The 27,152-nt window shown below is 40.3% G+C and overlaps 1 protein-coding gene across 1 annotated transcript in view; it reads right to left on the bottom strand.

Moving 5' to 3' along the window:
• The window catches only part of KCNH5 (potassium voltage-gated channel subfamily H member 5), a gene marked incomplete at its 3' end in the record, with an annotated part of 160,392 nt that overhangs the window by 32,748 nt on the left and 100,492 nt on the right, over positions 1–27,152 (bottom strand). The window contains exons 8-9 of the mRNA XM_082317131.1: positions 19,515–19,714; positions 7,637–7,889 (exon numbers count right to left, since the gene is read on the bottom strand). Coding sequence (XP_082173257.1) covers positions 7,637–7,889; positions 19,515–19,714 — 453 coding nt within the window. The remainder of the gene's footprint in view (positions 1–7,636; positions 7,890–19,514; positions 19,715–27,152) is intronic.

The raw sequence follows: 27,152 nt of genomic DNA on the forward strand, positions 1-27,152 counted from the left end.
TGGAGAAGAGAAGGCTCTGGGGAGACCTTACAGCAGCCTTTCAGTACTTAAAGGGGGCTTATAGGAAAGATGGGGACAAACTTTTTAGCAGGGCCTGTTGCAACAGGACAAAGGGTAATGGCTTTAAACTACAAGAGGGTAGATTCAGGATAGATATAAGGAAGAAATTTTTTATGACGAGGGTGGCAAAACACTGGCACAGGTTGCCCAGAGAGGTGGTAGATGCCCCATCCCTGGAAACATTCAAGGTCAGGTTGGACGGGACTCTGAGCAACCTGATCGAGTTGAAGATGTCCCTGCTCATGGCAGGGGGTGGGACTACATGACCTTTAAAGGTCCCTTCCAACCCAAACTGTTCGATGATTCTATGATTCTGTGATATCTATGTAATGGCAAAATTTATCCTTCTCCAGATGGGGACAGAAACTGAGCTATGAAATATCCTAGCAGACATGAGAACTTGATGGGGCCTTTGGGAGAAGTGTGGGAAGGCAGTGAAAGAATTAATTCTTAGTGGAAAATAGCACTGAGGAAAAACACATAAAAGGGACCAAGACTTCTTCTTAAGGTGATAAGGTGTTTTTCTGTGCTGTGCAATCGTAGCTATTAGGCCAGCTACCCTTCCTCTCATTTTAAAACACCTCCAAAGTCCCATCAGTCACACTAGTAAAAGCCAGACGTGATGAATAACGTAGGCTTTCCACCCTGATATGCTCAAATCTTCTGTTGCTTATGAAAAGCAAAGGCTGATTTTGTTGCAGAATCAGTAAAGCCGTATCATGTAGAGAAAACGTTCCTCTAATCAGCTCAGGTACCAACAGCCACAAAGCAACGGCATCATGCACAGAGGTGGAGGTCAGCAACCAAATATCAAGTCCCTGCAGCCATAATTATATATATTGGTATATGTATTCAGACAAATACATCTGCCTTTGTCTATACATCTGCAGTGAAACCTCTAGCTGTAGGACAGACAGATCTCAAACTGATGTAGAAATCCAATGAGCAAGGAGGGAATCAGCTCCTGTTACCCAGAGCAGCACACAGCTCTGTGATGGCTTAGCGAGTAGGTAAGCTCTGCAGCTCCCTGCCACGGGACATCGGGGATAGTTGCATAGGTTTACAAAATGACCAGATGGATTCATGCAATAAAATCCATCTGTGGCTACTAAACACAAAAGTTTTCACTCTGGGTGAGGAAGACCTTAAAACACAATTTAATGGAAGGCTGGAGAATATTCTGGGTAAGTATCACTGTTTGCTTACTTCATCTTTTGACTTTCTCCTGCACATCCACTATTGGCCATTTTTGGAAACAGGCTACTGGGCTGGCTGGATTTCTGGACTTAGATGATACAGCTGTTTATGTCTGAAGAGGGAATCTGGAGAAGATGGGGGTGATGTAGTGGTGCAAACTCATCAGCTGCTTCCTGCCAGCTGGGACAACATTGCTTCCCGTAAGCACAGCCTATGATGTGCAGAGATGACTACCAGACTGTGAGAGAGGGCTCCTTGCCTCTGTGAACGTTTTAGCCAGAATCTCCGCCTTTCTTATGGCTTCCAGAAGGGCCAGAACTCCCTTGAAAATCAGATCAGAGCTGAGCACTGACCACTCAGAAATCCAGCTCTACAGGACTTCACATTAACATCTGAAAGGGCAGAATGATGAGAAAAAACAGCATTTCTACTACTTGAAAGATTTTCAAAATAGCCAGCCAAGAAACAATAAAAACAGACTGTGCCAAAGATCCAAGTCCATGCTGGCAAAGGTACTTGGCATTATTTCACACAGTGCAACCTTCCCCATCTGCACCTAAAAACACAAAAGAAATTTACCTTTCTTCCAGCATTCAGGACTGCTGCAAGAAGAGCAAAAGGTCTATATAGATCTTCTCCTATTAGCGAAGGGTTTATGGTCCCCATCTCTCTCACTTTTAGTACAAATCTCCTTGTACTTGATATTTTTCTAGAAGCCCTAGCTCCTGGAGACAGGATATCTCCATTTTGATTTTATACAGAAATAAGTTTCTATCCTTCCTGACCAAGGAAATCAACTTGAAAGCACGACCATTCCCACCATCTTCAAAACTCATATGGCAAATCAGATTGCCTCAAACATCATATTAGTCTAATTTAAAAGAAATATATCACATGATTTTTAAATAATTTTCCCTTTCTTGCGCTGCCAAGACTTTTGAGGTCCTGGGTTTGGCAGTGAAATGTGCAGGTCTAATGCAAAACCATTTCAATTCAGTGAAAGGAATCTTTCTGACACTGGAGGCTGCAGATCACATCTAAACACACCAGCTGGCACTAAATTAAGATCAATGCTTCTTCTTATAGTTAACTATCATGCAGATAGAGACGAACATATTTTAAATGTACAAAATAATGTGAAAAATTGAGTATTCCTTTCAACTCTGTCAGTAAGAGCCAATAACGCTTTTGAACAAGCATCAGTAGAACTAAATCTTACATGGTACTACATAGGCCAACCCAGACCTGCAAGATATGATTTATTCCAAGGCACGTGCTTAAGAAGAACTGCACAGTGCAGAGCAGCATGTCACATTGGTTCTCAGATCAGTAATCCTTCAAGTATTTTGCAAAATACTTTGAGATTCAGCACTTAATAAACAACCTGCATCACATTAATTATTGCAGTCCTGCTAGCTGAAAAAAACCACAACCCTTTCCTCTATGATTAATTTTCCTCTTAGTTAATTTAGAGCTTTAACTCATTGGATCAAAAGGGACTTTTCCTATAGATGAAACAGGACACAGGCTGTTCCATAAATTGCTACAAGGTGCATGTTACTAACCTGGGGAAACTCTCACAATTAGTCCGCCTTGGTTTACTTCACATGAAAAACTAAAAAAAGTTGAGTATAAAATATCAAGAGCTGATTTGGCATAGGGGCAAATTCTGCCATCTTCATTCCACTGGAGAAGAAACCCAAGCTGCAACTAAACTAATTAAAATCACAGAATTGGCTACTAATACTCTGAGATGGAACTGGACTGACAGTTTTTCATGTCATACAGTACATGACACACAGTCAGTCTTGTTCCGCACAAAGCACATGCCCGGCTGTATAACACCAAGGAAATTCAAAGTGTTGTTGCATGGATCCCAAATACTAAATTACTAATGCACACAGAGGAGAGCTACAGAGCACCTGGGTCTCCTGCTCACCTAAATGGCAGCTGCTACTCGCTCAGCCTCTAAAGAACTTTCCTCTGTGTGGTTTGCTAGGAGACTTAATCTTTTGACCTCCAAACACATGTAAGATTAAAAGTAGAAAGACTCATCCCTATTTTCAGCTGTCATACCAAATTCAAGAAGACATGCCGCTTGCGCTCTTGCTTTCCTTAACTCCTCTGATACTGCGTAATATCCCCTTCCCAGACCAAACATTTGGAAAGAATTCATGAAGCAGACCTTTAATAAGTGAAACTCTGGCTTGCCTAAAAACAATAAATCCAATATACAACAGGTTGCTCTGGGACTACACGCAGAACGCGCTGAGAATTAACATGCAACACATAAAGGCAAACAGCAACTTAATTGAATACATATGGGACCAGGACCTTAAGTGTGGCTGAAACATGAGCTATTAAATCTATATTCATCCTGGCTTGACTATCAAAATTGAATTCATTCAGCAGCAGCCCCTGCTAGGATTTCACTGCTCAATATATTTTTATCACTATGCAGTTTGAGCAATATATTTGATCAATTCCTACAATCAACATTTGAATGTGGTGGGTCATTATTTCACTGCTGGCAAAACGACTTCTTTAAACCTTGTTAATCAAGCTGCCTGGTTTAAGTTACTGTACAACTTATGCAGTTGGCTGTGCAAATAGCAGGAGCTGGAAAGCAGCTTCCAGAGACACTCGGTTGGCACCGCCACTTACATGAAACTCCTCGCCAGGAGCAAATTCAGGTTAATCGTGGCAGGGTGCTAGGTGCCCTCCGCTAGCAGACGCCTTGTTTCATTAGCCTGGGGGACTTCAAACCCCTGGTCCTTCCTGAGACTTCTCCACTGATAACACCTCCCCAGAGCAGTGGCAGTTAAATTGTTTACTCCTGCTTGAGACGGTGGAAAATTACTGATGTGCCTTCTCAGGGTCACCTCGCTCGCTAGGAAAGTTTTGATAATTAGAGACAAGACTGTTTGCCCTTCTTCATTATCCTGGCAACTACAGATGAGTTATGTTAAAATGACTGGATCTGGTTTTCTCCAGTGAAGCAGCACCCCATCACACCAGCTCTGCATGTGGTGCGCTCTCTGCTACAGCAGCAGTCAGTACCTGCAAAAGGTGGGAGACTGTCCTCCAGAAATGGAGATAACTAACGAGGGGAATGTAATGGGGCACCTGGGTATCTTCATTAATGAGTCCTATAAACTGCGGATCTACAATTGGAGTCATTCTCTTACTGTACCGATTTCTGTAATGCTGATTACTGCAGCAGCTGGGCATTTAATTACGCACAAATGAGAATAAAACCAAACCAGGGGAGAACAAAATGTCACAGTGCTGCAAGTTGCCCTGTCAATCACTGGGTTTCACCTGCTTTCGAGCACAAGAAATGCCAAAGCTGGGGCTGTTGAGCTAAGAAAACTGCTGCTGAACAAAAGGATGGCTGTCTCCACAGTGGAGCCTGCAAAAGGCACCTGGATGGGATGCCAAGTCTCCTGAGGACACCGTTTCGGCAGGCAGGGAGGCTGGATGTGCCAACTCACCATGGCTGCGAGGGAAGGGAACATGATAAGGGAAGATGGAGAAGGGGAAAAAGCAGCAACATCGCAGAGTGATTCATGCTAGGACCCAAGGGAGGACAAAGCCCTGCATTTCAGATAGAAGCACGAAAGCAAGAGATGGAAGATGCATGTTCTTAACCCATTTTGGTGTCCCTACCTGATTCATTTTCCTAGGATATTCCACTTTTAAGAATACACCAAAACTTCCATCTGTGGGTGAGCATGGTAAAAAACAAAAAAAATGGACACACCTTCTCTCTCTCTCTCTCTCTCTTTAAGCAAGGCAAATAACACTACCATATTAAATAACACTACATTATTAAAACAGTAACTGCAAAGTACCAGTTCCAAAGTAAACTTAGGAAATTGATGGCTCTGCAAGGAGCAGAGGCTGGCAGACAGCATGTCCTGCCACGCTCCTGCTCCCACAAGGGAAATTAATGTGGACAAGTTTCCAAAGGATACTTATCATGTTTCCACTCTAGGTTACTGCTGGGGGATGGAGAAGATGGACAGACTGGTAGTGCAGCCCCATAAGTTGCCTTTCCCTAGGAAACCCAGTGTGAGGGCAGATGCTTGGCGTATTCAAAGCAGGGTACAGAGGTTTTCATGTTAGCCAGATGTTTTTAAACCTGGTCTCCCCCTTAGGCAGATTCACTTTCCTTGTGCTTGAACTTTTCAAGGCAGAACAGATCGATAAAAATCATGTTCTTCACCGTCTGATCTGCAGTCACTATTTCAGGTGCCACAGCTGCCACTATAAATGTCTCTGCAACTATATCTGGGAGAGGTTTTCTTCCACAAGTGAATTTTTAGGACACAACATCCCATAATTACTCAGTTCACTATTCTGTTAAATAATCTGTCAGAGCATGAAAAAAGACCTTCAGTGTGCTCTATGACTAGAGGAAGCAGTTAATCTTGCTTTAAGTTACATTTACGCATTCTGCCAATCCCTGTAGTACACAGTGAACATAGCTCTGAGTCATGGGATCGCCTGTCAGCAGCCACGGCAGAATCAAAGGTGGTTTCGGTAATTAAAGGTAATTCGCTTTAACTAGATATGGTTAAAGGTCTCTCCAGCCAAATGGAGAATAACATAGGTGCTAGATTTACCATATCTACAAGGTAGAAACAAAAAGTTCTTACTGTCATTCCAAACACACAATATTCATTAGTAAATGCAATAAAGTTTTGCATGTAATCCATTTAGTGATGGTTTCTAGTTCAGTAAATTACATATTTATTGTCTGTTTTCATTGTAATACCCAGAAAGCCATTTATTTGTTTAAATTCTGCTGCTTACTCTTAAAGCTTTTGTTTTTTAAATAGCTGTAAGCAAATTAAGATATTGTCACTGAGATTAATAATATAAAGGAAATGGTCCAGTGAGTTGAAGCACACGGAATATTTTACTATGGAAATTGCAAATTTAGGAACTTTCACCATAATGACTTCACATCTGAATATGGAAACAGATTCATTCTCACATTGAATCTCTCTTTTTATAAACCAGAGTATATACTAGAATACAGAAAGGTGCAGCAGGTATTTCGAAAAGAGCATGGATGTGCATTTTCCTGAGTTCATACTCTCCAGCTGGGAGGACGCAGGTTATGCCCTCAGGGAGCCATCCCCATGCAGTCCCATCCACACACCTGCACACTGCCCAGTCCCACCCCAGTGCAGGACACACGTACACAGGCTTGTACGGCAACATGTCAGGAGTCTCCTTTGGCTACGTGCTTGTCCCCATTTCTCCTCTCTTCCCCCTTGCCTCCAGCTGGAAAGGAGCTGAAGCCTGGATTCACGACCAGTATTGACTCACCATGTCTGCCCTCTTCCCACATGCCAGCGCAACTCCCAAGTGTAACCCTCATCTCCCAGCGATCGTCCCCATGAGATACAAGAGGGACCCATGGAGCCCTCTGGAGCCACCCTGACGGGGAAGCAGCAGTATAGAGCTTCAGTGGGGTGTGAGAGGTCCCCTAGGACAAGGCCACCCACTGGATTTGCCCTCAGGGAGCCACAGCACCAGTTTAAGAGAAGGCAAATAGCTAATATTCAACAAGAAATGAGTTCTACAATAAATGGGTCTATTTTAAACAGGCAAGACAGACTCTGGATGGTTTTCATGCAGAGCCACCAGTTCTTCCTCTATACTGTTCTGCCTCTGAGGATGATTCCTGCCTCAACACTAGTGCTGACCACTCAGTCCCACCATCTGCTACACCTTTCCCAATTCCATACAAGCTAGCGAGGAGCCTGCATTAGGCTCTCTCCCACCCACTGCTGGCAAACCAGATACCACAGTGCGGTGATTAACCAGGAGCTCCCCCATTACTCAGACTTCTCATGACTGTGGCTGGATAAACGGTGCATAAACTCTTTTCATAGTCAGATCAGACTACTTATTTTCTGTAAAGCCAGTTCACTACAAGTGACGATTTTGCTTCCTTGTAGATACCGTTTGCAGGTGTTATTCCGGGCTAGAACACAGACAAATGAAAATCCCAGTGTGAAGGTTAATGTGGAAATCCTCCTGAGAGACTAATAGAAAACAATGTGTATTTCTTCTACCAGGCTATTTAAAAGATGTCAAGCACACAGATGGCATTCTCTTCTGCTCAGAGACACTATAACTGTGACCAGTCAGCCATACCGGGCAGAAAGAGCATTCCCAATGGCATGAAAGATGAAGGGTTTGCTTCTAGAGTAGTATCTCTGGAGACACATCATCTCCATCTTATGACAACCACTAGCCTCCTGTAGTCCCAGCTGATGTTAGGCAAGACTAGCTAATATTTGAAGCTAAGCAGAAGGCGAATATATCCAAATCACTAGCATTTCAATAGAGATCACAGTACCTAAAATAGCCACCACCTCGTCGTCCTGGATGACTTCTAGGGATCCTGAGACCACAAAGCAAAGAGCATCAACGCTTTCCCCAGCATGATAGATGAGGTCCCCCGGGGCGCAATGGATCGTCTGAAACTCCACAGCCAGGGCTCGCAGGCAGCCGTCGCTAGCCAGCCGGAAGGCAGGGTGCTCATTAAAAACTTTCCGGTTTAGGTGCACGCAAATATCTGCTCTCATGTCCTTTGGGCAAATTGAGAGAACCTGAATAAAAGAAAGATGAAAAATAATCAGCTGGGAATATGACACCGGGCCAGCGTGCACTTTATGAAATAACTGAATGGATGGATCTTAAGATCCGCCTGGGTGGATCCATCCAGTTATTTCATAAAGCTTCTGCTGGGAGTTTTATCTTGAATTTGGGTAGTCTTTTTCTACCCATCTACTGCTTTCACTGCAGCTGAAAGGGTGATGTGGAAGAAGGGACTATTCTGTTACACTGTTCTCATTCCTAACAGTTTTCACACTTATTTTCCAGAATTGCAGGTGGCACTACTATGTCCTGTTCGTGGATATCCCTCCAGACTTGGTGCCCAGACCATCCGCCCGCTGCTACGCTCAATCCCTGCAGGAGCACAGAACGGATGCTCAGAGCTGAAGGAGCTTGAAGGCATGCAAAGACGGACCATTCACAATAGAAAACACCACATTTTGCTCACATCCAGAAAACCTAGTCTTCAAAAGTCTTGATGTAGATGACCACTTACCGACGTGTATTCAAACACACCTAGGGTTTAGTTTCAGTGCCGTACAGACATATTATAATAAGCAACCTGCCCTGGAGGGCTTACAGACTAGAAAACCCAAAGAGCCTGAGATTAGAGCAAAAAGAAAGTATTATGAAACCTTATGAAATGTAAAGTAAAGGTGAGGAAAAACTGTCCTGTGAACATGAAGATGTCTTCATAGCAGATCAATTAAATAAGACCTTCAATTAATTTCTTACCTTAAATAGCTTTCCCTATTGAAATAGTAACACAAATACACCTGAAGAAAGAAAGTGAAAACCTGTGGGTCTTGTTAGGTTTGTAAACCGTGTGTTTAATATTTGCACATCCTCCTCAACACACTAACGTCCTTATAACCCTAAAATGCATTGTAGCTAATTGCACTAAGAACCATATAAAACCTTTTAAAGTTTTCCTAGGATAAATAATAGAAAAGAGCATGAGATTAAGAGCATTCTGGAAGTCTCATATAAAGAAGACTGCAGATCAATAGTATTGATTAATTTCTCATCGTATGGAATTAATCTGACAGCTTGCTATGCAGACAGTGTGAGAGACAGGGACACTGGGTCAATGTGTTGACTGCTATTGAATATTAGCAAACAGAGGGAGACTCTGGTAACCCTGACTAAGCTTTGAGGCAAATGGTCATGTTAATATTGAAGTAAAGCCACGATTTTCATTTCTGTTTAATGCAGAAGAGGTATAAAACATATTATTGTAAAGTATTACTAAAGGTCCTAAAGCATAGAATGGGAAAACAATAAACAATTTCCAGTTTAATAATAACATTTAGTCCCTTTCTTATTTCAATAGATCAAAGTCCCTTTGCAGTCAAAGGTATAATGAATGCAAAAAGGTGAAGTAGAAGTTATTCTCCTGTCCTCTGTACTATTACAGTCTGAGGCAGAATACCGCAACCATCTGCACTAACCTCTCGCACTCATAATTTTCATATCAATCCCAGAATACCTGGTAAAATTATAGCCTAGAAGGCCTTGATTTAATGTTTTCAAATGACATAGGGCAGTTGTTCCAATGGACGGCTACTCTCTCTTTTAAAACATGTCTGAATGGATTCTTTTAAATTTTCAGCCAACAGCCAGCAGATCTCATCATGTTGCTCAGGTAAAAGACCTGCAATCATTGGAAATCTCTTCCACACGTAGGTGTTTATAGAACATGACCAGGTCATGTCTCGATCTCATCCTGAATAAACAAGAGAGATGATGCTTCTTGTGCCTAATGCTATGAAGCACAGTGTCTCTTCGGAGACTTCCCCATAGCATGAGGATTTCTCACTTAGAACCACCTTCCCAGATCTACCAGATAATTAGTTTTTACTTGATTTAACACAGAATAAGTCAATTTGGCTTAATATTATTTTTCTGTAACAAAATGTTGTACAGAACACATTAAAAGACCCTGTATAAGTCTGTTTAATCATAAAAATTAATAATAAACACATTTGACAAGACATATTCTCCATAAACCATCATTTGCATTAGTAATAATGTCTTGTCTGAGTCACTGTTGACCGTATCCCGGATCACATTTCCATAATTTTATTAGAGGCAAATGTCAATTTTATAAACTTATACTTACCTGAGTCATTCCACTTACCATTAGAAATATGGGCACACCTTAGTTTTTCCAGTAAAAAACAAAAATTACTTTTGAGAGTGATTGTGTCACTTCAGCCCTACTTCTGGATCAAACAGAAAGCTCGCCTTTATTATAATAAAATAGAAACATGCCATCTTTCTTCTTCTCAACAGTAATTTAATGAAAAATTCTGCTTTCTTTTGTATCGTGATTGACAATTTTTAACATTTTTATCTACACTTGGGCCTAAAATCATGGTTAGAAGTTTTTTATGTCCCTTTAATACTTTCAGTAATGTAAGTGCTTTTGACTTAACAAGGCCATGAGCTATGAATTCTCAAACACTGCTCTTAAGAAAAATGTGTGTATTCATACATGACTGATTTCTGAATGTTATCTTTTAAGCTTCCAAACTGCAGGAAAAATTGGTTAAACTATTGCAGAGGTTGTGACTGTAAGATTCAGAGATGTTCCATGACCCTTTGTATTTTGGAGTGTAAATTAATTGTGTCTCTCAAGAATTAAAGCCACTTGGATGCAAAGCAGCATATTGTTTCCTCACAAATACAGAGTTAAATACAGACTATTAAAAGTGAGCACTCAAAGTATTACTCTTTTTATAGACACAACAAACATATTTATCATCACACACTGTAGTACGAAGAGACAGAAAAAATTCCATTGCACAGAAAAAGCCAGTCTTAGAAAGCATAATTCAGGAATTTTCTGATGTGATTCTGCTAATGACATAATACTGTATGGAGATATATGGAGATATCACTTATCAACTAGTACAGCAGTAAATGAGTAATGATCCAAGAGTTAGCCAGGAACAAATATTTCTTATTTCAGTTTTCTTGTTTGCTATGCTGCAAGTACTGAGAACAGAGAATGAAACAGATGACAACTAAAAGAAATACTTAATATTAAAGGATTTGGCAAAGGAGCTTTGACCGATAAAGATAAATGTAGATATATGTAGGGGAAAAAAAGAGCAAAGATAGACAACCTCAATATTCAGCTGTGTGTTTCCTGTATGCTCCAAGCACAGGACTTCATGAGCTCCAACCTGACTTTCAAGCACTTCTTTTTGCGTTTACAAATACCAACATCATGAACTCAGGAGTCTCACAGATGCCACCAGCTTCTCTATTAGTTGTACTGTAGAAAGGGGTGGCTGATGACACAGATTACAGTACGTAGTAATCTTCCAGCTTCCAAAGAAGACACATAATGTGATATAGGATCACACAGAAGCATTTGGAAGCTAATGATAAATAGTCCAAAGCTCCTAAGAGCAGAAAATGAGAAAATGAGCACTTCAAATTCAGATAAATATTCTTCTGAAAATGATCCCTCATTGATAATACAAGACTTTGACATTCTTATTGTGAAATGCTATTACTGAGATCTCAGCATTTTTAAGGCAGCATGCAACTAAAAAGATATAAACTAGTAGCAACGTGGTTGTACGTGAGTCCATATGGTGTACAAATGCACATACATGGGTATAAAAGAGAAATTCAGTTCAAGGGAGAGGATATCCTGTAATGCTCAATCTACTGTTTCACTGTTAGGGGAATGCCTCCAACAGTTCATGTTAGTGGAACCAAAGTTCAGCTGGGACATTTGTTCTAGCCTGTGTATTCTTTCAGCAGCGTATCAAAAACCACCAAGACAAATTTCTGAAGAGGAAATTTCCTTAGAGATTTCAAGACCTTTCTTAGTGAAACCTGTAGTTTATAAGCAAGGCAGGATATTAAGGTTGCTGACTGCAATGCTTTACTAACCGATGGTTTTGGAGCACACAACTTGGAGCAGGCAGTCTGCAGGGACCAGATGCTTGTGCTGCTACAGAAGTTGCTCTGTAATAAATCTGTAGCCACAGACTTTGCAGTCAGCTTTCCCATATGCATCCAAGCGGCATGAAAGAACAGAACCTGCTACGTTTCAATGCAAAATCAGAGGAGAACGTCAAATTCTACCCAGAGAAAAATCTTCGCTGGCTGTATAAGCTGTGTTTCTACCAGAAAAGGAGTAAATCTCCATGCCATACACGAACAGTACACGTGTATCTTCTAAGACCTGAACTACTACAATGCTGAGAGAGGAGAAAGTAAAGCACAGGATAAGATTTATCACTTCCCTTCTCCGCACAGAAAATTAAACATCCTCAAAGCCAGTATAAGACAATTGCTGAGCTCTGCCATCACCACTTGGCACCCAGCTGATACAAACCCCAACACGACACCCAATGCACAGATTCAACACCGCTGTCATCTCTAGAGCACCCTATGGCATGCGTAAAATGCTGGCAGTGAGTGAAAAGCTTGTTGCTGCTGCTAGAGATTGGGAAAGGCGGGAACCAGCTCTGGAAGACTCACAGGGAATTGGCACAAAACGTTTCACTATCTTTTCAGCTTGAGATCTGTAAGGAGGGAATAAAATTCCCAAGGAGGTTCCATCTGATTTTTTGCTCTCCCATCTGTTTCCTCAGCATGCTCAGGCAGTTTAAGATAAACCCCTTGAACAGCTCAAAGAACTCTACGGGGAGCAGAGATTATAAAGAACTCAAAGAAAAGCAAATGAATCGAAACAAAACTGTACAGATTAAGAGTGTGTCCAAACAATACCTAGGATGGGTTCAAGTATTTAAAAAAAAAATATTCCCCAGCTGGAAAACACTACAGGATGGCTTAGCAAATATTACAGAATCTGTTAAGACTTGTTAACAAAAAGGGCAGAGGCCAGTAAATCATGAACGCTATCTATCTGCAGTTCTCTTTCAGCAGGATTCTCACTTTCTCAGGGTTGTAGCTAGGGGATATATTAACTGATATTCAAGTGAAGAGCAGTCTTAGCAGTACAATAACAAGGACCATTTCCTAAATGAATAACCATTACAAATATTGGTGATAACAAAAAATGTCAGCTTTGACAATAAATAAAATAAACTCCTCCAACTTCTAACCATCTATAGGCCACAGATATCTCTTTCTCATTTTGTGGAGAAGGGCCACTCTGGTTTTCAGACATATTCAGCAGTCATAATCAAGGTCAGTTCTTTCCAAAAAACCACAATACCCTCTAGGCACCTGATCAAGTTATTGAGATTTTTTAGAAGGATTTGGCTCATTTGAGTGTTGAATTCTTTTGCAGACCTGGCTAGAAGTGTTACATTTGGCATTGGATGGAGGCCAAAGAGACAAAGGTAAGAAAACAGCTCATTGGCAAATCACAGAACATTTTCCTGTAATAATCAGGTAATTTTGTAAGTAACTCAAAGGTGATGTACGGAACTGAGCAGTTATTAACCCTGCATACATTAGGGTAATCTTTAATACATCACTGAATATCCTGGAACTAAGAATTGAATTTCAGCAGCAATGAGGTGCTCTGTTTTAATTGCACTAAAATCCAAGGTCACTTGGATTTAAATGCTCAGAAACCGAGATCTGAAAATCAAGTCTAATAAGTTGAGTTTGGCTTGTTTTCTTTTTAACAATACATGATCTGAACCAGTGATCAAAATGGTTAGATTTAGTGGTATAGTAACAAAATTAACCACTTTTTAACTGAGTAACAAGTGTTAGAGACATTAAAAAATCCCTAGAAACTGGCTCTCGACTACATTAAATTCAGTATTGTCAACACAGATAGAATCTGGCTAAAGGTCTGAAAAACAGGGGAAGATGAGAGGCATCACCATGTGTTTTACAGAATCAAGTGGTTCACCAGCACAGAGCTGCTGGTTTGTCTAACGCACTGTGGCACACTAGTAAAATTCACCAACGACCCAAAGTAGCAGATCCCAGGTTGCCTAAGGGTTGTAGAAGTCTCAGAATAGTTAAAGGTTTCATTGTTTTCAGTTTTGCTATAATATCTATCTCAGAAACAATCATCACATGACCTTCTAATGGGGCAAAGGATAGTAGACTACAGGGAAGTCTATCATTAAGATAAAATTTTTAGATAAGAGAAAGAAAAATAAACATCAGAAGGAACACAGCATACATCAGAAGGAATATGGCATACATCAAAGAATCTCTCAAGTCACAATATTTTTTTGAGTGACAACTTCAGGCACAAAGGTCACCCTTGGAAGAATGGAGTCAGTCAATGGATAATTTTATTTTGTGCTTCTTCTGGAGGTGGCTTTATTTTCTAACATGCAGCATTATGTAAAGACATTCAAGGGTGAAAGCATTAAGAAAACAGATCTGGAGAAGACCTTCCCCTAGATGTGGTCTCTGGAACTGACAGTCCCTCTGTCAGCTCCATCCCCTTGGTGGCAGTGCTCAGGAAGATGCCCGACCCATCCACTTGGGTACTTCTCACCCCAGAAAACAGGCTTATGAGCTGCTCCATAGCCACGGTGTATAGCCCTGGCATCTCCTCAAGTATGACATAGTTTAATTTGTATCAATCCCAAGATGAACACATCCAAGAGGCAGAGATAATTGTGGATAATCTTTCCTGGCTCTGCACAGTGCATACAGGAGGTAAATAATCCATACCATCCATCAAGGTGAAACAGAAAGCCCCACTGGTGCACAGGCCCCGCTCTTGGACCCGTGGGAAGGACAGTGAGACCCTGACCGTCTCTCCTGCATCCCACTCTCCAAAGAACCATGGATTGCAACTGTACCTGGTCCTAGCTCAGCTCTGTGAGGTGAGGGACGACTTCTTGTTCACCTCGTCCCGATCTGCAAGGAACGACCAACAACCCCGCCTCTACAACGAAACAAAAATACTTGTCCAAACGATTTTTACCTTCCCTCTTCAGCAGGGAATTGTATGTAGCTGTCACACCTAATTTTGTAGAAGTTCTCTTTGGCCACGAAGCTTGGAAGCCTTCTACCCCGGTCATCCACGAGGAAATCCAGCCAGCACTTACAGACACCCCTATGTGATGGGATACCATAGGAATGGCAGCCTTTCTCTCCTATTTGTCTCAGGGTATCACTAATTATTACTACAGCTCTTGAAGATCTTATTAACAGCAAACACGACTAAACTGCACTGTCCTTCTGTAGATTAATGTTTAATAACGTTACGACCTGTGTCTATTTACCATAAACCCATCTCTCCTGTATGAAAGCTTAGTGGGCCAGCAGCGGATAGTTTTAATAATGTGTTGTTTTCCCATGATTTCCATTTCAGTCATTGCAATGTGGAATTGGCTCTCATTATTCGAATCGCCATTGATGCTTAGGTTGAGACTAAATAGACGCCTTTTTTCTCTTTCAACCTATGACTTTTCTGAAGGAATCGACTGTTAAAACATGATAGACATTTATTTAATTGCTTTCTGAGCAAATCCTAAGCCATACAACAGCATAGAGGTCAAGAAGAGAAAATCTTTGGGTTTTACTGACATTTCAGAATGCTATCATTAGATGAGACCTTGAGACATCTGCATGTTAGTTAACGGTTGTTCTGCTTTCATGTATAATGACCTATTTCTTATAGAAGAGCTAATATCTATAAATTTTTCATTTGCTGCCTAGAGATTTCAATAAAAACTAAGAGATTTGAATTCAGTGTGTGTTTCATTTATCAAATTATTACTGTAAAGATTTTTTCAGCTGCTTAAAAATGTTCATATACAGAGAATGTACTGCCTCTCTTTTACCTCTCTCAGAAAAACGGGTTCTGCTGGATGAGAGATACTGTTTAGTAGTATATAAAGGCTTCTTAGTTTTGTCATGTTTTTAGCTCTGCTCATTATTAAATTAATAACCCCAAAACCTGTAGCATTAACCATAAAAAAAAATTTCCATCTTGTTTGAGCCACTGTTACACCAGGAGATAAGAGTCCATGTGCATGTATTACATATATCATCCCAGCTGTCAGAGAAGGGCTCTCATGTTTAAGTGATTTAAGATTATGGATCAGAGGCCACTTACTTCCCCTTAAGTAATAATAATAAATACACTAATGCTTTTAGTGTCATCGTTAATTCCTTGTTTGTGAACACTCAGAGACAGGCTGAAGCGCTGTAGTTTGAAGACAGGATTTGAAGATGAGCTATTCCGAAGGAGAACGGGGAAGCCAAAACTGTGTGTTTAAGGGACCATCACTTCAGTGTGGGAGAACAAGTCCTCTTCCACATAGAAGAACAGACTGGGGCTTTAAAATCAAGTTCTGTTTGGGACAGCTTGCTCTCACAAGCAGCAAGGACAAGATCATCATTAAACTTCCTCCATGCTAACTTCCACTTTGCCTTTAGTTCCCATCTCATCCTTACCAGTTTTAGCCAAGATGTTCTTTGGGACTACACACTGAATATGTCATTGGAGAATAGGTATTTGAGCTCTGATGCAACAAGTCTACACATATTAAGTGGTAGCAATGTGTGTAGCGGTAGTAATTCCAATCAAATTATTAACTTATATTTTTATTTCAAGCATATGAATTTAAAATCTATACTTATCAAAGAAACACATGCACATGTCTTTATTGTTACTCCACCAAATTGCTAGGATTGTTCATCACCATAGGAACCTACTATAACGCTCATATAAGAAATTTCATTCTTTGTTAGTACATTAACCTTATTGTTCTTTGAATTTGGATTCAAAACAAAGCCATTTCAACATGCTGAGTGACTGAATGAAATGTCTTATAAATGTGTGGCAAATGATGTTGCAAAACACATTCCAGTGTGACAATGCAGATATATTTGGAACAGTTTAGGACGTAATACTCTATGTTAGGTTGAAAAACATCCCTGGATGATGGAAACTGTCTGAGCTGTCTGATGGAAACTGAAAAGTTGAGAAATTCCTCACTAATTATCATGTGTCATGAGCACACGTGTTTTGCAAGATAATAAGAAGCTTATTGAAAAGTTCATAAAAATTAAGGAGAATGGGAAATCATGTGATGCAAAGATATCCAGACAACGGACTCATCAGAATCTCATTATTGGAGCTTTGAAAACTAGACTGGAAGAAACCCCTAAGGTCACGTCCAGGCTGTCAGACAAAGCAGTGCAGAGAAGCAATTCAAGACCTCGGGCAGTAATCCCCTATTCCAGCCTACGTTAGAGCACTATCTGGATTTAGCAGGTCAGCTGCAGGTGCAATGTAGTCCCATTAGCTCCACTGTGTCTACGGAAATAAATCTGACTTGACTCGGTGTTCCTTGGAGATCCCTACAGTGCTCTCCCATCCACTTGCTGCTCTAGGGTTAGCACAGATGGATTAAATTTAAGTGCAAAGGGTCTTAGAACAGGGCTTGAACAGGTAATGAAGGAACTAATGCAAAAGAAACGATCCACTCTACATGACTAGTCTCTGGGACTGTACCATTGTTTCTACCACTTCTCAGCTGGGATTTACAACATTTTCTCATTTGTTTTGGTGAAGTACATTATAACACCTTCCTGAGTGAAGATAAAGGTAGGAAAGCTGCCTGGCTATGACACAGCTTTCCACCCTTTTGCTAAAACAAATCCTGACTTTGGCTAAGGTCCTGCAGCTGAAAGCAAACTGCCTGATCCTTACACTCATACAGACCCAGGGATGCTCAGTGCGGGCACTACAGGCCGCTGGTGCTGTTGCTTTTGCAGACTTGCAGGCTGTAAGGGATACAAAACACCAAAATATTCAAACCGGTGCTCAAGTTCTTACGTTTATCTTGTCTCTGTTCTTCTGTAACATGGGCTTTTCTGGGAAGTTCGATTAGATGCAACTACTGATGTCCAGATGCAGAGGTTCCTGAAATCCTTCCACTGTTTTAAATAGGTTTTGGATCCAGGCCTAAGTTTAGGCAAGTCTTTACCAAGGGAAAATTGTTAAAAACCTAGGTCACAGATTTTACAGCCATATTAATTATCTAGCTAAGCAGCCACTACTATCTTACAGACCAGAGAACACTGCTTACCATGTGCTGAAGATTATGGCTCTAACTGCATTTTTATAATCTATAAAACTGGACATGCGGAAACTATGGAAGGAAATTTCAGTAATTAAAGCATAGGTTCTCCTAATTAACTGCAAAGCATCATTAAAATCTAATGAAACTGTAGTGGATACAGGATTCTGGCTTAACTGCAAGGAGATAAATGCAAATGAAAGTTGAATTTTCACATGGTTTTGAGTTTACACAATAGGACTGAATGCATTTACAGTAGTTTACAATATAAAAGCTCACTTTTAACACTATATGAATCAGCATTGGGAAGTTAGGGTATTAGTGTATAAGGAGTTAACATATTAAAGAATGCGACATACTGAAGCACAAGAATCAAAGAAATCAAAATCCTTGTTACTTAAAATAGTTGTATTTGTGATGGTAAACCGAATTTCACAGCCAATGATTAATAAGATAACTGCTGTTGCATCAGCATGATATAAGACTAAATTTTTCAGCGTAGCTGACTTCATCTTGGCATATCTGAACAAGCTGCATCATCATTCCATATTACACAATAGATTCAACTGAAGCAAGAACTTCAAAGCTCTGCAAGCACTAGACATTTTAAGATATTAATCTGCCATTATGCTTCCTTACCCTCCCTCGGACACTTGCCTTTTAAGTTCTTAGAAGGGAAATCTTTATGGAAACTGGAGCTTGAATACCTAAGCTCAGCTGATGTGTATCAGGTCCACAGAAGCCACAGGAGCATTGCCGATCTCCACTGACCAAAAATCTAGACCTAAAACTGTCATATCTTGCCTACATTCAAGGTATTGCAAGTGGAAACCCTTCCATCTGACTTCAGCTCTCTAAAATATCCAAGGCTAGACAGACTCACTGCACATATCATGGAGAAAGAGAGGCCCTGAGGAAAATTCACTTGGTCTGCCCTGGCACACAAAGAATCACTCTCTGAAGGTGACCTTCTCCTTTAATCAGCTTTTGAAGAAACCTAAATGACCAGTCCTTTCTGAGGGCTAAAGTCCTGTAGGACTTCTACCCCGCAAGGCTGCCAGCAGTGCCACATTTTCTGTATCTCCCTACCAAAGGCCTTAAGTTCTAGCCGAGAGATTTTAACTCAAGGAGATCAATCTCTACTGCCATTAAATCCTATACTAATTATGCTGATGGATATGTCGATGTCCTAGGCATCAGCAAAAGGTCCGAGCCAGTCAAACTCATTTCATTGCAACTCACAGATGCCAATACTTTTCAGAGTAATACTGATGTAGGTTAGACACCAAATTATGTTCTTGGACTAACTGGAAGACCAATTTCCCGTTGATTTCAATAGTGAAGTACATTAAAATTATTTAGTATTTAGGCAAAGTAAGACTGGAAAGCAGAAAACATTTACCATAAAGAAAAATAAAGGCATATTTCCAAAGCAGCAAAACAGTTCTTTTTTAAAACATCCAGTTTTTGATCCAAACACAAACATAATAATGGAGTAGCATGCAGTTAAGAATTTGTTAGTAAGTTATATACTGTTATACAGTCCTGTTTCTAAGAAAGTACACAATTGACACAAACTCTTGCTATCTAAATTGTTACCTCATGTACCCATACCTTCTCTGTGTCAATTCCTTTAGACATGGACCAGGTTGAGACAATATAATCCATGACTCTTTCACTAAGGCCTTTTGGGACTTGATATAATTTTAGGAAATCTCTCACATTGTTCAGCATCTCATGGTATCGGTTGGTGTTGGCATACATTTGCTGGAAAATGGTGGTGACATTTCCAAAAATAGTTGCATAAAGAAGAGCTGAAAAAAACCAAAGGTAATAAAAAATAAATATGTATGGTCCAATAAATGCTACTCATAATTCAAGGATAACTTCAAAGAATTTTATGTATGGTTACAAATTACTGCCAATGCATAGGTGTAAACTACGTAAAAAATGTACACACTCTCACACACATACATGTACAGAGTTATTTATTGAATTTACCCATACAGCTCATACAGCCACTCAGTCTGCATTAATTTACAAAATCAGTCATACAGATAATGTCCACACATGGCGCTATTTAAAAACAGACGGTGCATTTTAACTCTGTACCCTATACTAAGCCAAACTAATTTTCAAATGTAGCTTCAGCCTGCCAGTAAACCTTGAAGGCACTATCCAAAGAATCATGTGGATCTCCCGTAAGGTCAGCTCAGCTAGCACGTGCTCTGAGTACAGAATGGCCTCAGTCCCAAAGAAGAAATGAAATGAAGGAAGGAACCTGGGAACCCTGGCAAGGAGATATTTATACAAATTGGGTCCTGTGTCAATGGCCAAGGTGCACAAGAAAGATTCAGAGTGGCATTTCACAGCCCAGTTTCACAGCCAGCCCCAGCAGATGATTTGGATATGTCACGTCAACTCTACACGCCAGTCACTAATGATTCCAAAGAGAGAAAAATTGGATTAGAGAACAACAGAAAGCCCCAAGTTTACCTCATGGCTGAGGGCATATCACTAGGGCAGGAGGAGGACACAGTAGAGTAGGAAGCACTACCTCAAACCCGCTCCTGGAGTTACCGTCTCTTCTGGTTTGATTTTCTCCTTTCCACCGCTGCCACCATTACTGTCAAGCTTAGCCAGCTGAGTTGTGCAACATCAAAGAATGACATGCCATATTCAAGAAAATCACATGTTTTACGTAATCCTTTCCAGTGTGATGCAGTGAACACTATTTGATGGAGAACAGTTAATTTCTGAAGCCTAAATTCAGCAAAGCATTTAAGCAAAAACTTAAATGCATACCTTTGTTAGTGCTGTCTTGAATAGCAGTGGATTGAAAGACGCTCTTAAAGTCAAGCAAGTTTAAGGTGCCTTATTGAGTCACAATGTAATTACCCTTGCAAGCAAGCCAAAATGACATTCTTCCATTAGGCATTACAGATTTTGCAGAAAAGAGAATTATTCTGATATCTTATAACACCAATGTGCTGCACTTTACTTCTGCTCTTGACATTATCAAATACACAGAAATGTGCCTGTCATTTTTAATAATCTTTGCTTGGAGGTTCTTTATAGCAGAATGCAGCTATGCATTTCCATATTGCTTTTTTGAAAAACAACTGCAGCCTACAAATGGCAAGAAATAACCCACTGTGAAAGGAAAAATGCCTTCCACCTCTCAGTGCATAACGTCTTCCCTCTACACAAGACATTTCTACCTCATTCTAGAAAACTCCGTTTTTTTCATACTCATTTACTGTTGTTTATCATCCCTATTTGAGAGGTGGCATTTTTAAAGAAACATGGTGCTATCCTAAAACCTGTTTAATAGAAAAATTGTACTTCCATTCCTCACAGTGCTTTTTACTATGTCCATGTAAAAATTAGATGCTGAAGTTCATCAGAAATATGATGTTCATTGTTTCATCAAAGTATTTTTCATCTCAACACACAAGATCATATCAAACAAGGTCACACTGTGTAGCAAAGATGAACATGAGGTTTCAATTTTAGAAAATACAGCAGATTAATACTTCTGATGTCCAGAAATAAAGCTCTTTGCAAGGGTAGGTTTTTTTCCTTGCTTTACTGATGGTTGTATCATATCTGCTAGCTAGTGAAAGGTTCTCTCTACCTCTGTACCCATTCAGATCTATATTTCTTCACCGAAAGGGTTATCAAGCACTGGAACAGGCTGCCCAGGGAAGTGGTTGAGTCCCCATCCCTGGAGGTATTTAAAAGACACGTAAAGGTGGTACTTAGGGACATGGTTTAGTGGTGGACTCGGCACTGTTAGGTTTACGGTTGGACTTGATCTTAAAGGTCTTTTCCAACCTAAATGATTCTATGATTCTATATCAACACCCAGAGTATAAGAGTATGTGGATTATAAAAAAGTCTAGATGGAGGAATGTCACCTGACTTTTTTCTTTCTTTTTTTTTTTTTTAGCTTTTGCCACTCTTTCGGACATTTGTAGTAGGACAAACACGATGAAGTGTCACTTCTTCTAAGTGCAACATCCCTCATCCTTCTGAAGAACAGTTGCTGATTTATCATTAAGTCAGCTCATCAGATATGTGAGTGCAGAATATCTCGTCTTGCCCTCTGACGTCACACGCATCTGAAAATGACTGCGACTATAAATGTACAGAAAAGTCATAACTGTCCCCACAACCCTGCCCTTCTGCATGAGTAAAATTTATGCAAGCCTGTAACTACAGCTAGACTGCATATGCAATTACAATGCATACAACCCAACTGGCCATACAAACCTACACAGAAGACACAGGCTGATTGAAAATGTGACACAGTGCCCTGTAAGATTAGGAAAAAAGAGATTAAACTCTGACACCTGCCAGGTTGGAAACAGCAAAGAATGTCATGGTGAAAACAGCTTGTCTGAAGCAACTGGCACATATCACCTCCTCTGCAAAAAAAATTACCCTTTGGCAGAGACAATTTGTAGAAAACATATAGCCAGAAGAGATATTCTAGTTCCGTGTCTCTTAATATAGGGTCCTGGAAAGTTGTACTTAAAAAGAGTATGTTAGTTCAAGAAATTAAGGATAGAATAAATCATTGGATCAAGCCTGCAAAATTGCTGCAAGCATTACCCAGCAGTACTTCAGTAAGCCAGAGTTCACGAGCCTACACACTGTAGAGCCTGCACAGACAAAACCAGCATTATCCCTCTGTTGGAAATCAAAGCCTGCCTTTGCCTCCTGTTGGAAATGGTAAGGACACATGATTGAGTTCATCTGAATATTCCACTTTTCTTACAGGTTACTTCATGGGGGTCCTTTGGCAAACATTTAAAAGGAACCTACTTAGATCTTCACAGCTTTGAAGCTGTGCCTCAAAGTCTCTCCTCGCTCGTGGTGCTTCCTTATGCCAACACTGGTAGCTGCTGGGACCAGTTTGTTGTTTTTTTGGGGGAGAGCACATTTTTCATAATTTGGCATGGAAAATCCACCTCTCTCTGTAAATCACATCCCCATCCCTGTTCTCTATAAGATACCCAGAAAAGTGGGTCATTTAAAAAAAGCTGGTATTTATTGTTTTGCAGGTCTTGGTATGCAACAAAACAAGTTTGTGCTGATAAGGAAATAATAAATATAAAAATAAGAATACATAAATATCTAATAAAATATGTATTTATATATATACATCTATAAATATATAATAAATATGTAAATAAAATCATTTGCATTACATACACCCATTGTGACTCTACAGGGAAAGAGTCCTCTGCTTGGGAGGGTCTTCTGAGAAGAGGTTAGTCCACCTGAAAAATACAAGTTACCTGCCTTTGCTCTTCCCCACCCAACTTTAGGCTGAGGTAATTGCATTAGCTGCAAATACGACAGAGATGGGACAGAACTGCATCAGCTCCTTAGTTGGCAGAGATGCCTCAGCTCAGGGAGCCAACAACCACCGGGGCCCACTGGATCCCCAATGCACGGGTGCACACATGCAGGCATGTGCATGCATGTGGACATGCTCGCGAGCATCTAACACTGCTCTTGCCTTTCTCAGCCTTTAAAGGTTTAAGATTCTCCATGAATGCCCCTTGGTGCCGTTAATTAGCAAATGAAGATTTCTCAGAGCATCCCTATTTAATGAGCAAACATTGAAGTGCCAAGAGTGAACGTTACCCCTCACGTTTAAAAAACCAAAGGCAGAGGAGCACTACCGAGGGCATTTCACTTTTGTTGTAATTATTTTTGGCAAGGGGAAGTGGCAGTAAAGATAATTTGCAAAAGGTTCTGAAGGAAATAAAATAGAGGATTTAAACAATCACTAAAGAAATCTCGAAGGGTATACATACACTTCAATAGGTTTAATTTAGTCTCTTGATTTACAAGAAACTGGAGAGAGGATGCTACAGAGGTTAAAGGTGAAATTACTTTACCCAATTTCTTGAAATGACTAGTTAGGTCAAATTGCATTTATTCACCTTCTCTTTAATGCCTTGCATTTCTCCAGACATTTCCTGTTATGTTCTACAGTCATGAAATGCTCATTTACTTAATTGTTCTGTTTGTGGAAATCTGGAACAGTCTACTAGATTTCATAGAGATCAATTTGATATAATGATGCAGAAATATTTTTCTCTCAGTCCTAAAGGTGAGGTAGGTGGTTCAACTGTTATTTTAATTACTATTTTTACTCTTCAGTGTTGAAAAATCGCCCCTAAATTATACACAAGGATCTAAGTGCTATATATTTTTATATATAAAATATGTGCTACTATATTTGTATATACATAAAACAGTTTTGAATGATTTAGCAATAGTGTTACATACATCTTTATGCCTGTTTAAAAATAAGGAACTTTCTAAAAAAAAAAAACACTCGGAGTTACCTAAATTATCCCAAAGCATTTCAGATCTCTTAATACCTGCACATATACTAAATATGTCCAGATAGGAACATCTGCCTTTAAGAAGTGAAGGCGTGATTGAGAGATCTAATGTTGCCTATGGCCTGCTCTATGCTAGAGTGTTATTAATCTAAGCATATACAATATACCTTTAAACTGTAATTGTAAAGAAGAAGATGATGCCTTGATCCTGGAAGAATATAGATACTCGTTTTCACATGCTGAGGCTAGCTGCAACTTCTTCAACGAATTTTTGGAATTAAGCATTCCTGTAAGATTATTAGATTAATATTATTAAAGCTATATCATTCATGAGAGATTCGATACAAAGCCCAATATATAGATACTAGCTATAATTAGATATAAGCCCAGTACACAAATATCTGATTTATTATTTTTCTGGTTTCTGTTATCCTCTGCCACCTCACCTTAATACATCCGATTATATTGCAAAACATTTGCAGGCGCTACTCGGTGTGACGCCTGCAGCACAGTGTCCATCTCCTAAGTTCAACAGCCTCACTGAGGTGCAGAAGCAGCAATAGGCTGCCGCTGCCACAATGAACAGCTTTCTTCAAATCCATCAACGTTATTCAACAAAGTGTATTACTTGGAAGAAAATAATCCTTCTAAGCCCCCTCACTCTTTTGCTGCCTGCCCCATCCTGCCCCACAGCCTCAGCCTCCCACCTCCACCCGCAGCGACACTCCTGCCTGCCAGCTGTGCCAGTGAAAGCACCAACACAACCCTGTCGTTTTACAGGTCTTCAAAAGGCCAATTTTAATTTTGAATCTTTGGCCCCAATAAAAATTGTGCTGTTAAAATACACTCCCCCATTCCAGTAATGCTGACACCAGTTTTACAGCAGTGTTCCATCAGAGTCCTAAATACAATTACTCCGTATTTACAGGGAGGGGATATCAACACTAGAGCATAACAGCTTTCACATTTTACTTCCAAAAGTACCCAAAGCAAAAAAAAAAATCTCTTTCCTCCAATTACACTCACAGCCATATCACTGCACTATCCCGTGCCACATAATCCTATATATTGATCCTCCCATGAGCCCCACAATGCATTGTTACACCCATTTTGCAGCAGTGAAGCTAATGGGCAAAGGTCTGGATTCAGCAGTGAACTTCAGCTCTGAACTTCTCACCAACATCATCCAACTGCTGAAATCAGGGGGGAGTTGGACATAATTGTGTCTAGGCAAAGGCACACCACGGCCAGCTTGAATCCAGCATCCCCATAGCCTATACGCTTTACATACAGTGCCTGCATCCAGATGTATGGCCCGTATTGCCAACACAGGGAGGTGGTGGCCCTCCATGCATTCCTATATCCCATGCTGCAGTCACATAAGATGCACAGCTCCTCCGTGGGTCCAGCTGATGTTCACCCCTGTTTTCCTGACCCAACACCTTCTAAATACTACAGGAATGCAAATTCTAAATTAAGAGGATAATGATAATAATGATAAATCTGTAAAATCCCTGTTCACATTGATGTGATATTTCTTCGACAAGAACTAAATAATTATGTAATTAAGAGGATCATCAGTAGTAAACTGCAGGAACTCACACTTGCTGTTCTTCCCGTTATAGGGGACACTGTTTGCACAGCAGAGTGGAACAGCTGCTTTGAAGGTAGTTAGGCATTTTGCATACTTTATGCAAAAATCCTTATAAAAATAAGGGCTTTCAACTGCACTTGTACAGTCACTGATTTTTAAATGGTGAAACTGGGAGCTTTTTTTTCATGAGAGCACTTAGCTAACAGAAAATATTTACTTTAAAGCTCCAATGCCTCTCCACCATGCAAATGTGATGAGCTGACTAGTTAAGATTTTTGCACACAGATGCAATCCAAGACTGGCCAAATTGGTATTGTATTGCAAAACACAGTACCATGCTTTACTGAGACAGTCTTAAATTAAGGCTGTCATTGCCCATAGTTATCAGTGGTTTTGGCTTCTAGCCCCGAGGAAACAACGGACATGCGCTGAAGTTTGCTAAGGTTACTCAGCAGCATGGACAACAAAATTGCACATTGCCCTCCCTGAGGATGAGGGGCCAAGGGCTGCTTGGGTCTGACGATGCAGATGCTAAGCAGCTTGAAATCACAGTTCACACACGACATCTTCCCTGCTCAACATCCCCTACAACAGCCACCCCATGTTACTAGATTACTTTGTTCGTTCACCTGAGAAATGGTGCTAGCCATCAGAAATACAGCCCTGCGCAGGTTCAGTGGTCTCCTCTTGGCGTTTGGATGCAATTTCCTGCGTTTTCTTTCATCTGGAAAGCTTTACGGGTTCTGGGTCTGCTAGGGTCTGCTTCTCCCTCATCATATTATTCAAGGGTGTTAAGCATCATATGGGAAGGCATAGCCTGAAAAAGGGCTGCAATTACACCATAACAGGCACCAGGGCAAAAAGCATTACCCTGTGTTTACTGAGTGGCAAAACCTCACTTTGCCTGAAAAATCCATGTCTTGTAGTGAAGGGGCTTTAATTCTGGAAACTTTTTCCCTAATTGCTCTGGAGTAAGACGCTGAGAGTTAGGGCTTTTTCGTACAAATTTCATAAGCAGTGGGGTCTCATGGGTCACAGCTTTTGGTGGTGACAACTGAGGGAGGAATATTTAAGTTTCCATGTATAAGAAGGGTATGACATAAACAGAGAATAATTAACTAGTGAAATGAGCTAAACCATTTCTTATACTAATGCTTCATCTTTCCTGTTTCTTCAGAAATCCACCACCTCCTTACCAAATGGCACATCTAGCATTTCACATGCTGCATAAAGCCCTGGGCAATGGTAAATGTTAATTAAACCACAATCACTTCCCTAAAGGAATTACAG

Source organism: Platalea leucorodia (genome assembly GCF_965183815.1).
Source record: "Platalea leucorodia genome assembly, chromosome: 7".
NCBI lineage: Eukaryota > Metazoa > Chordata > Aves > Pelecaniformes > Threskiornithidae > Platalea > Platalea leucorodia.